We start from the raw sequence: 12,435 nt of genomic DNA on the forward strand, positions 1-12,435 counted from the left end.
TCCATTAACATTTTTTTCATGCATACGATGAGCATTGCAAACCAAACTAAAGCCGAAATAGCGCTGAAAGATGGTCGAGGCCTGTTCATAGGGATTTCTAACAATGCCTGCTGCATGTGAATCAGTGAATTTATGTTTTTATCTTAATGATAAAGACGACTGTCGTGGAGCTAAAGGTTAGAGCTCAGTCTAATGACTTGTTCATTGCGGGTTTTCCGAGCTCCCCCTGAGTGCCTGAATGTATGCATACGAAACCATGGGCACCTGCAGGGTCTGTCATGTGACTGGGATGTGATGGGCCGACTGTGATGGCATTTTTAAACAGGGTTCAGAGGAAGACGCCACCTGAGCTGTTGAGACGGGAGCAGTTGGGTATAGCAGTCGACATTATTGAGTATCATGATAATTCAGTGCTAATATTATGCAAATGACGGAGCTTTATTCTCTTGCAAGTGCTACGTGCTCGTTTTTTAAACGCTTCCCTGTATTTAACTATTGTCTTTCATAGCTATGGTTAGTTAAAAATGCATATTATAGAAATCAAAGGGACCCTGTGATGGAAATGTGCATTTTCTTTGGCACAGTTCAAAAATAAGAGTTAAAGTGAACCTCAAACACCTCAAACACTGCTGTTTTTCCTTCAGGAGAAAATCCAGCAGAACCAAAGCAGAGCTGTAACTAGGCAAGGCACTTACCATACATAATATATGGACATAATTATGACCATAATATTTTTGGCTGACTTCAATAAAGCCCAAAACGTTTTTCACAGTAAGGAGAGCTCATTAATGTGATTATGACAGTGAGCCCTATCGTACACCCTGTGCAAAGCATGTTGTGTGATGCAATCTTAAACCCTCCAATGCCTATTTTCATGCCTTCTGTCGGTACCACTTTAAAATAAGACTACCTTTATAAAGGGTTTATAAATGGTTTACAATTAGTTTATTAATGGTTACTAATTAGGTAATAATAATAGGTAATAATAATCAGTTTTAACACATACGTAGAAAGGGCAACAATTACCTGTTTTTGCCAAATAGTGAACCTACAGTCCTCTATAATGTTGCCCTTTCTACACATATATGTGTTATAACTGATTATTAATGATTTTTAAGGCATTTACAACCTAGATAGTAACCCATAATGAACTAATTGTAAACCATTTATCAACCCTTTATAAAGGTAGTCTCATTTTAAAGTGGTACTGAAAAACTTCCCTTCAAGGGCCATTAAAGGCGTAAAACTTATTCATATCCTGGACAATATTATGCACTGTCAGAGGAGACTGTTCAAAATATATTTATTTGCTTTTAAACATTTGTTATTTATAGGTATATGTTTGAGTAAAATGAACTTTGTGGTTTTATTCTGTAAACCAGGGGTATTTAATTAAAATTCAGTACAGTCCAGTTAGAGAAAATTTAATCAGGCTAAGGTCTGGACCGTCGCCAACATTAACTTGTGTTATAATTCAGTGTTTTAATCTGTTTACTGAAGAAGCCTATAGTAGTTCTGTCAGTGTTTTATCAACAACTGAAAGACAAAACAAATTACACATACTAGTATATTTCAACAATATTTATTGTTTTAAATAGGCCTGTCCACAATAGTTACATTTTCAACCTATCATAAAATAAATGGAAACACCCTCAATAATTTAACATATCGAGTCTAATAATGTGAATCTGTATGTTCACTTTGTTTCAAAATGCTATATTTATTCTATTTGATTTTATTTATATTATATTTATGCCTGCCTTTCATAATAATAATTACATGAATTAAAAATCATACAATATATGGAGAAATGTTTGCTGAACTTGACCAAAATATCAGTTTTTTTAAACAGCAGTTTTATTTTATTTAATAGTATTACTATATCAGACTTTATTATGTTGTGGGTTAAACTGATGTGGGAAGGAAACTGATGCTTTCTGTCCACTGGGGGTTGCCTTAGTGTTGAGGTAGGGTTGTTTTGGGCGAGGGAGTTTATTTTTTCTTGCTGAGGAGTTCTGATCAGGTGGAGTAATTGGAATATTTTGCACTCTTGTCTCGGTTGTTTCTCTTTAATTCCTAAAAGTAACACCGGCTCGGTTACATTACTGTTAATATCTTTTATAACTGTAGCATTTTAATTTCTTTTCTTTTAGGACTATCTGAATTAGCTTTTGGGTGTGGATTGGACAAAGTCTGGGTCCGGACCCGGACCGTGGTCCTCCTAATAGTGACCCCTGCTATAAACTATGGACAACATTCAAACCCTGGTGAAAAAAATATAGACTTAATTGTACTTAAAACATATTGAGAAATGTCTAAGTATGCTGTAAATATAAGTATGCTGTAAAAACAGATTTATGTTCTTACCTAAAATATATTAAAAGTACATTAATATTATGCTTTCATCAAATGTTTGAAAGTAAACATTGATCATACTTTTTAAACAGTACATTATAGTGTATTTAAAAATAAATATACCACTATGAAGTACACTTTTAGTTTAATGTAATTCAATATACTTCTACTTCTATACTATACGTCTTAACTTTGGTTATTTATAGGTATATGTTTGAGTAAAATGAACATTGTGGTTTTATTCCATAAACTATGGACAACATTCAAACCCTGGTGGAAAAACTTAACTTAACCTAATTATTAACCATTAATAAACTAATTGTAAACCATTCATAAATTCTTTATAAAGGTAGCTCTTTTTTAAAGTCTTATTTTTCTTTATTGTATTTAGACACAGCATTACTGTCTGCTTTAGAATGTTCGTGTATGTCATCAGCATTCCGACTGCCTGAGTGTTCTAAAGGTGATGTCATCAGCATCCTGATTGGTCAAAGCTTCTAACATTCCGGTGCTCCAGTATAAATAGAGGCGCATTTGAGTTTTTTAGCAGTTCGTCGGTTCGTCGTTCGAGAGAGAGGTTCGAGAGTTTGAGAGAGTATCGGAAAGTGAACATGTCGCTACCGTTTAGAGCGTTGATTGTTCCAGGTGGACTTGCACTTGCTGGGTGCCTTTGGTGGTGGTACACCTCACGTAAGCCTACGTCTGAGACAAAAGACACCGCTGATTCTACTGTAGAGCTTAAAGAGCTCCAAAAGGAAGATGAACAGTGTGCTCGGTCCATCCAGACCAGAGCACCTGTCTCTGACAAGCAGCTGCAGGAGCCATTGAGCACCCAAGACGAACCAGAGGTAGTGATCCAGGACATGGTGGACATCAGTGAGCCAGTTCAGAGCTGTGAGGAGGTCGAGCAGGTCCAGGATCAGGAGCCATTGAGCACCCAAGATGAACCAGAGGAACTGATCCAGGACATGGTGGACACTAGTGAGCCAGTTCAGAGCTGTGAGGAGATCGAGCAGGTCCAGGATCAGGAGCCACTGAGCACCCTGGAAGAACCAGAGGAAATGATACAGGACATCAGTAAGCCAGTCCAGAGCTGTGAGGAAATCGAGCAGTTCCAGGATCAGGAGCCATTGAGCACCCTGGAAGAACCAGAGGAAATGATACAGGACATCAGTGAGCCAGCTCAGAGCTGTGAGGAGATCGAGCAGTTCCAGGATCAGGAGCCATTGAGCACCCTGGAAGAACCAGAGGAAATGATCCAGGACATCAGTGAGCCAGTTCAGAGCTGTGAGGAGGTCGAGCAGTTCCAGGATCAGGAGCCACTGAGCACCAAAGACGAACCAGTGGAAATGATCCAGGACACGGTTGACATCAGTGAGCCAGTTCAGAGCTGTGAGGAGATCGAGCAGCTCCAGGATCAGGAGCCATTGAGCACCCTGGAAGAACCAGAGGAAATGATCCAGGACATCAGTGAGCCAGTTCAGAGCTGTGAGGAGGTCGAGCAGTTCCAGGATCAGGAGCCACTGAGCACCCTGGAAGAACCAGAGGAACTGATCCAGGACACGGTTGACATCAGTGAGCCAGTTCAGAGCTGTGAGGAGATCGAGCAGCTCCAGGATCAGGAGCCATTGAGCACCCTGGAAGAACCAGAGGAAATGATCCAGGACATCAGTGAGCCAGTTCAGAGCTGTGAGGAGGTCGAGCAGTTCCAGGATCAGGAGCCACTGAGCACCCTGGAAGAACCAGAGGAACTGATACAGGACATCAGTGAGCCAGTCCAGAGCTGTGAGGAGGTCGAGCAGGTTCAGGATCAGGAGCCACTGAGCACCCTGGAAGAACCAGAGGAAATGATCCAGGACATGGTGGACATCAGTGAGCCAGTTCAGAGCTGTGAGAAGGTCGAGCAGTTCCAGGATCAGGAGCCACTGAGCACCCTGGAAGAACCAGAGGAACTGATACAGGACATCAGTGAGCCAGTTCAGAGCTGTGAGAAGGTCGAGCAGGTCCAGGATCAGGAGCCACTGAGCACCCTGGAAGTTCAGAGCTGTGAGAAGACAGTGATGAGACAGTCCCCTAAGGAACAGTGGGCCCCAACCCTCAAGCCGGAGAAGCCGTTTGTCTTAAGGACTAAAAAGGCCAAGAAGGTGAAGAGCTTCGGCCAGTTTGTGTGGGAGAAGAAGCTGCCACAGTCACTGGTTGGAAGATTCATTGGCCAGAAAGGCTGGCACATTAAGCACCTAATGGAGGAATCTGGAGCAATGATAGAGCTTATACCACTGAAAAGCTCTTCAGACCAGATCATCCTTGCGGACGGTACAGAGAAGCAAATCGCCACAGCCGCAACCATGATTACAGAGTGGTTAAAACAATTTGAACGGGATTTGCCGTCTACCACATGTAGACCTGTATTATCATGGAGATGATGAGGACTACAAAATATCAAGCCTTCAGTCTGTGTGCTTATGTGTGTGTGTGTATGTGTCTATCAGAAAAGTTCAATAAAAAAGCTATAAAATATCTTAATCCTTGGATTGAAATGATTAATTTTAAATTAAAAGAAAAAAAAAACAGGGAATTAAATATAAAAATTGATTAAAAATAATAAGCTTTAATTGATTAGAAATGAAGATGAAGTATTATTATTATTATTATTATTATTAACAAATAATAATACAAAACTATTAAAAATAAAACAATAAAATAAATAAAAATGAAGTAAAAAAAAAATAAGAGAAGAACTAAAACAAAACATAAACATAAAAGCTTCAGGATCTGATAAGTGGGTTGTTAGGTATAGATCCCTTTGGGCAGGTTCTCAATTAAGTATGCAAAATAGTATGTCAACAATGGATTTCATTTAACATAAACAGTTCACTTGTTTATAAATTGTTCTTTTACCTCATATAACACACTGAAACAAATTATTAAAAGAAATGCAAATTAAGTCAAATTAGTCCTAAGGGGCCTACTATTAACAATCTTTAATCAATACTTCTTTCTTTTGATCAGTCCAGTCCTGATCAGTTCAGTTCATTTCATCTCAATTTTATCTCTTTCCATCTCAATCATCTCTTCTACCCCTCATCTCTTCTACCCCTTCTAAATAATAAATTACACCACAATACTTGAGATTTCAACAAATTCTAACAACCCCTAAAACTAGATAAATAAATTAATTTCGCAACATTCACAGCACATATATAAAAATGAACTAGTGTTTCTTTTGCAACATTCTTTCTCTTCATACTTTTTACAAACTTGCTTAAACGTTGTCACACTATTGAAATCAGTTGCTATATAGTTGCTCAAAACATACAATTACAGTAAAAAAAAAAAACATTGTTGGAATCCCTGTATTTACTCAGTATTTTACTGTATTTACTGTATTGTGGTCTTACTACAAATGAACAGAAGTCACATTAGATTAGTGTTTCTCAACCCAGTCCCTGAATGTTCTACTGCATATTCCCACTGTTCTGTATATACTAGAGCTTTCTCTGCTTTAAACTGGTGGTGATATGATGTGTTTAATACACTGCTGATATACATAATGACTGATTTATGATCCATAGGGGGCTTAAAGTTTTTAACATGTAAACTCAATAAAGGACTGTTTATTGGATCAGGTGAAAAATACAGTAGAGTTTAGATCGGGCCCAAAAAATCCGACCCGACCCGGCGGAACAACGTCGCGTGCAGTAAAACTGCTAGAGTGGAAACAGAGCTTATAAAAAAAATAAAAAACACGAAAACAAAGTGTATTCTATCAGTAATTTCAGTTTCTTTTAGTTAGTTTTATAAACACACAATACAGTTCCAGTAAATTATGTGTTTTTCCTTCTAATTACCTTTTTTATTTGTTTCAGTTAACAAAAATGTTTTTTTTTCACTTTTAGTTTTAGTTATTTCGTTCGTTTTCGTTAAAGATAATACTTGGTTACTTAGCTACATTTTGATTATCATGCTAGAGCTTTATATAAAATAAAAATATAACTAAAAAACAGATGGCTACATCTCAGACTATTTTCTGGAGCCCGACCCGACCCGAGTTCGTGTCAGGCTTCGGGTCAGGTCGGGTTCGGGCAGAGAATCTAAGCTCTAAAATACACAGGCAACGAGGGGGGGGGCGGAGCTACAAACGAGACACAGGTGGAAACTGGGGGAAAACGTTGAAGCGGGTGGACGACGCCACAGAAGCACGAGGAGAAATGACAGATACGGAGAAAGGTAAATAAACAGGTACAAACACCAACACAGAAAGGAGGACAGAAACAGAACAGGGCCAGGACCTGACACTTGTTCTTAGGCACTGACACACAAACTAGGCATTCTGGTGGCACTGACAAGTTCATTGACATAAATATTTCATCTTGAGGCAAAAACAACGAATTCTGAGTGAGGCATTTCTGTTTTTGCAGGTATTTCATTGAGTTTTGCTGTTTGCACTAACTGTTTTGAAAAATGCACCTGTTGTGATGCCAACGCAAATCATGATGTAAGAATTGTAAAAAATGAGAAACTGAGCCCTAGTGGAAAAAAGTAGATTAAAGTATACTAAGCATTATTATGCTATAGTGCACTAAAGTGTTCTTGTAGCCACATTATTAATCAGTATTTTTAAAGAGTGCTAAAACTTTTTTTGTACATATTATACTTTAATTACAGTATAAAAATAGTATAAAACTGTTTCTCGGTACCACTTTAAAATTAGACTACCTTTATAATGGGTTTATAAATGGTTTACAATTAGTTTATTAATGGTTACTAATTAGGTTGTAAATGCCTTAAAAGTCATTAATAATCAGTTATAACACAGATGTAGAAAGGGCAACAATGACCTTTTGTTTGCCAAGTAGTAAACATACAGCTATCTATAATTTTATTAATGATTTTAAGGCATTTACAACCTAGATAGTAACCAATAATAAACTAATTGTAAACCATTTATAAACCCTTTATAAAGGTAGTCTTATTTTAAAGTGGTACCCTTCTGCCTGCATCATTTTGCTTGTGAATATATCTATGCTAATGGGCGCAGTACTAAGAAAATGAACTGTTTTCAGGTACATTTCTGGCGTATTGCTATCTTGACAATGTAAAACACAGGTGCACCCCTAACAAGCCTACACCCCTGCTTGTTATGGACACATGGTCATGCAGCAGTGCACAAACCCATAGCGCATGCCTGTTGGTACCTAAGCAAACTTTAAACAATATCAACAAAAGACAGAATAAACGAGTGTGAACAAACAGGCCAGTTTCTTCTGCTGAAAAGCACTAAACACGTCCAGGTAGATACGTCCCTGAAATAGCAATTTGCCAGACCTGTCAGAGCACACCTGGATCTTAAAGGGAATGACAAGTGGCACGATGAGTGTATTTTCATGTTATGCCCAAAACACACCCATGATTAATCAAGAAAATTAGTACACGCGTTTTGGGCGTTTCAAGCCGAGCAAGGTGTACTTTTCCTGTCGTTACGATAGCAAAGACACACTGACATGCCCTAAATGTGACACAGATATGATTTTTTTTCAGGGCTGTGTGGACATGTCAATTCTGTCTTTTCGAATCAGATTTGAGTGGATTTCATATGTGATTGTAGGTCAAATTTGTGTCCAATTTGTGAAAATGTTTTAAGAATGTAAATAGAGCGATTGGATTTAATATGTTTTTCTGCCTGTGTGAATGCACCTTTGTATTTTGAATGCATTTTTTTTGTGTTTGCTATAACAACTGTAGCCTTGTTGAAGGGCAAAGGAGAACATCAATATGTATCAATACGTGCATGTCTACCATTCAGGGACAGACTCACATTACATTACAGACAGGTAGAGGAGGCATACCTTTATGAATGCGTAGTGTCAAGAGAGGCAAACACAATTTGAACAAAGAATTGGAATTGATTATTGAGGCTCGTAATGTGAACAGAGCCAAAGTGACTCAAATCTAATTTAAAAATGTGCACACAGGCAAAGAAATCAGATGTTTAGGTCTATAGATTATTCAGTAGCATTAGCTAGCCTGGATGTTAATTATATAGCAATTAAATTAGCATCAGTAAAAACAGCAGGCTGTAGAGAAGAGCTTGGTAGAGCTCCTGTTGCGTACTGGGTAATATGATTTATTTCCACAGATCTGCAGGCCATAATTACTTGTCTAAATTGACATTATCATCCATGCTATGTGAGTAATGGATCTGAGAGGGGAAAAAAAGTACATTTAAAACCAATGACGGAGAAAGAGAATCCATCTGTTATTCAATAAGGAGAAGCAGCACCGCTTTAAAATGAGTCCAAAATCTACAAAATCAGGAAGCCATGCTACCTGTTTCCATCAGAGAGGATGTCAGTTATGGGAATACATTTTTTTTTCTAATTTATTTCTCATTTTTGCCCAGTTTCTCTCAATTTAGCTAGACCAATTGTCTCATCTGTTCAGCTGCTACTCAGCTGTATATCCTCCATCGCTGGTGATACCACAATACAGGGAGATGCCTCCTCCGACACTTTTGAAGTCAGACTCCGCCTCTTTTCCAACTGCTGCTGATGCAGGATTGCCAAGTAGCATCACAGTGCGCTCGGAGGAAAGTGCAGCGACTTGGTTCTGATACATCAGCTCACAGACGCCTTGTGCTGATCGACATCACCATAGGTGTAATGAATGGAAAGAGCACCATCTACCCAACCAGAGAGAGCAAGGCCAATTGTGCTCTCTCAGGGTTCCGAAAGCTGATGGCAAGCTGCATGACCAGGATTTGAACCAGCAATTTCCTGATCATAGTGGATCACAATTCTCACACTGAGGCTTACCAGAAAAAACTGTACAATTAAAAGGATGTCCTAGTATGTTGTTTGGATGCATCTAGCCTGAATAAAGATGAGATACAGTTGGGAATGCAGACATACATGTTCCTAATAGGTTCCTGCAGCATATTTGCCCCCAGATGTTTTAGACAGAAATGTAGATCCTGCACATTCATAGGTTGCTGAAGCTGGCATCCCCGGTGGTCCAATAAATTGTAGATTGGCAATGAATCTGGCCACCGGGGAGGCCAAGGTAATGCTTTTATCTGGGTACACTGCCAAACAGAATGGCTGAAAAACATTTTTTACAGCAATGGGGAAAGCATTTCCACACCCTCTTCTGGCAAGACCCAGTGACTAATCAGACCACACCTATAATCATTTACATACAGGGGTTGGACAATGAAACTGAAACACCTGTCATTTTAGTGTGGGAGGTTTCACAGCTAAATTGGAGCAGCCTGGTGGCCAATCTTCATTAATTGCACCAGTAAGAGCAGAGTGTGAAGGTTCAATAAGCAGGGTAAGAGCACAGTTTTACTCAAAATATTGCAATGCAAACAACATTATGGGTGACATACCAGAGTTCAAAAGAGGACAAATTGTTGGTGCAAGTCTTGCTGGCGCTTCTGTGACCAAGACAGCAAGTCTTTGTTTTGTATCAAGAGCCACGGCATTCAGGGTAATGTCAGCATACCACCAAGAAGGACCAACAACATCCAACAGGATTAACTGTCTGAAAGGGATGTTTGGGTGCTAACCCAGATTGTATGCAAAAAACATAAAACCATGGCTGCCCAAATCACGGTAGAATTCAATGTGCACCTCAACTCTCCTGTTTCCACCAGAACTGTCCGTCTGGACAATAAGTTATTGTGGTCTAAAACCACATTTCATTGTCCAAATCCTGTATCTGCCTTTTACTCATTTTATTTATTTTTCTTCCTTTGCCTAGTTCCTGTATCATTAAAGACACCTTCACTTTATTTTCATTTTATCCACGACTGACAGACCAAGCGTTAAACAAGGTAAACCTACCTGAGCGTTATAACTAAATCATCTACAGTCACTAACTTTACACATCTGATTAGCTAGCCCAACACGTTAGCTGTCCTTTAGATTTCCTTGCTCAAGTGACCCAAAGATAAAGCTACTCTTATCTGTGCCCCTGCAATCATCATCCTCAAAGCTTAAACGTGTTCCCCGAGCAGCAGCAAATCAAGACCCAATAACAGCCTGACATCCCACCCATTACCATCACGCCAGGCCAGCGAGTCACGACCCCGGAAACTTTCCCTCACAATTTTAATTAACCTTAAAGACAGGAGGAGCAAAATATCACAGATTTGTAATTGGTCCTGTTTCAATTATTTAAAAATCTTTCAAACAACAGATCTGAAGCCTGGAGAGCATGTTCAGATCCGAGCTCCTCCAGAGAGCGGTGTGCTGTAATTATGCTAACCATTCTGTCTGCAGGAGACAGGGTCACTGTGCTACGAGCACAAACACACACAGAGAGAGAGAGAGAGAGAGAGAGAGAGAGAGAGAGAGATCAGACAACATCAGATACAGAGAGATAGAGAGTAAGAGAGACATTGAAAAAGAGATAGGTAGATAAAGAACAAGGGACAGAAAGAGACAGATTGAGAAAGAGATGTGTAGAGAGACAGAAAAAAGGACAGAGAAATTGATAAAGAGATAGGTAGAGAAAGAAAAGAAAAATAGAGAGAAATAGATAGGTAGAGAGAGAGAACAAGGGACATAGAGAATGAAAGAGAGACAGAGACAAAGAGAGATTGAGAAAGAGATATGTAGAGAAAGAAAACAAGAGAGAGTGAAAGAGAATTAGAAAGAGACGGGTAGAGGGAGAGAGAACAAAAAGATATAGAGAAATAGAGAGTAAGAGAGAGATTGAAAAAGAGATAGGTAGATAGAGAACAAGGGATAGAAAGAGACAGATTGAGAAAGAGATGTGTAGAGAGACAGAAAAAAGGAGAGAGAAATTGAGAAAGAGATAGGTAAAGAAAGAAAAGAAAAAGAGAGAGAAATAGATAGGTAGAGAGAGAAAGAACAAGGGGCATAGAGAATGAAAGAGAGACAGAGACAAAGAGAGATTGAGAAAGAGATATGTAGAAAGACACATCAGGTGACAAAGAAACAGAGGGATTAAAATAAGGACAGAGAGAGATTGAGAAATGGAGTTGAAAAAAGATAGGTAGAGAGTAGAGAGCGAGAAAAAGGGACACAGAGAGAGAAAAAGATAGGTAGAGTGTAGAGAGAGATAAAAAAGGACAGAGAGTGAGAGAGATTGATTAAAAAAAGATAGGTAGAGAGAGAGAGAGGGATTAAAAAAAGATAGGTAGAGAGAGAGAACTAGACAGAAAGAACAAGGGACAGAGAGAGAGGGAGTGAGAGAGATTGAAAAAATACATAGGTAGAGAGAGAACAAGGAATAAAGAGAGTGAGAGTAATAAGAGCGATTAAAAAAGAGATCGGTGGAGAGAGAACAAGGGACAGAAAGAGAGAGATTGAGAAAGAGATGTGTAGAGAGACAAAAAAATAGAGAGAAATTGAAAAAGAGAAAGGTAGAGAAAGAAAACAAGAGAGAGTGAAAGAGAATGAGAAATAGATAGGTAGAGGGAGAGAGAACAAGGGACATAGAGAATGAAAGAGAGAGAGAAAAAGAGAGATTGAGAAAGAGATATGTTGAGAGAGAGAGAAAAGGTGGTAGAGAGAGAGAGAGAGAAAGAGAGAGAAAAGGGGACAAAGAGAGAGAGAGATTGAAAAACATAGGTAGAGAGTAGAGAGAGAGAAAAAAGGACAGAGAGAGAGAAAAGGATATGTAGAGAGGGACAGAAAGAGAGAGAGAGAGAGAGAGAGAGATTGAAAAAGATAGGTAGAGAGAAACAAAGGGACAGAAAGAGAGAGAGAGAGGGATTGAAAAAAGACAGGTAGAGAGTAGAGAGTGAAAAAAGGACAGAGAGAGCGAGAGAAGCAGCAACAACAGCTCATGTTTTATTCAGCTCCATCAGCCACAGTTTCAGTCAGCAGGTGGAGTAAAAACAGGGGGAAATGTTTAAAACAGGGATGGAAGTGATGATGGATGGGGATCACAGACGCAGACGCAGAGGGGTGGTGAAGACAGCGAGGCCTTAATGCATGCGGTGCTGTTTGCTAACATGAAAGAGAGTGTTTGCGTGTTTGTTGTAATAGTGGAGGGAGGAAGTAGGTCACAGTCGACGCTGTTCAAAGTGAGAAATGGGAGACAAAAGCA

General features: G+C 39.1%; 1 protein-coding gene across 6 annotated transcripts; it reads left to right on the plus strand.

Moving 5' to 3' along the window:
- The first annotated feature begins 2,911 nt into the window (after positions 1–2,911).
- On the plus strand, positions 2,912–4,878 carry LOC111196052 (probable serine/threonine-protein kinase kinX). 6 transcript variants are annotated; one of them, XM_049481486.1, is made up of 4 exons: positions 2,912–3,257; positions 3,363–3,650; positions 3,756–4,253; positions 4,350–4,878. In XM_049481486.1, exons 1-4 carry the CDS (start codon positions 2,967–2,969, stop codon positions 4,776–4,778), a joined length of 1,506 nt encoding a protein of 501 aa, XP_049337443.1. In that variant the 5' UTR covers positions 2,912–2,966; the 3' UTR covers positions 4,779–4,878. The 6 variants fall into 6 exon arrangements, with proteins under 6 accessions (XP_049337443.1, XP_049337444.1, XP_049337442.1 ...); XM_049481487.1 differs by having other exon boundaries at positions 3,957–4,253; XM_049481485.1 differs by having other exon boundaries at positions 2,914–3,257; positions 3,363–3,851; positions 3,957–4,253.
- Positions 4,879–12,435: the final 7,557 nt, after the last annotated feature.

The sequence above is a fragment of the Astyanax mexicanus genome, chromosome 7 (genome assembly GCF_023375975.1).
Source record: "Astyanax mexicanus isolate ESR-SI-001 chromosome 7, AstMex3_surface, whole genome shotgun sequence".
NCBI lineage: Eukaryota > Metazoa > Chordata > Actinopteri > Characiformes > Acestrorhamphidae > Astyanax > Astyanax mexicanus.

Coding starts and splice junctions, on each gene's coding strand:
- LOC111196052 (XM_049481482.1), top strand. CDS start 2,967: ATGTCGCTACCGTTTAGAGCGTTGATTGTTCCAGGTGGACTTGCACTT. Junction 3,258..3,362: donor CAGTTCAGAGCTGTGAGGAG/GTCGAGCAGGTC, acceptor AGCTGTGAGGAG/ATCGAGCAGGTCCAGGATCA. Junction 4,254..4,349: donor CAGTTCAGAGCTGTGAGAAG/GTCGAGCAGTTC, acceptor AGCTGTGAGAAG/GTCGAGCAGGTCCAGGATCA.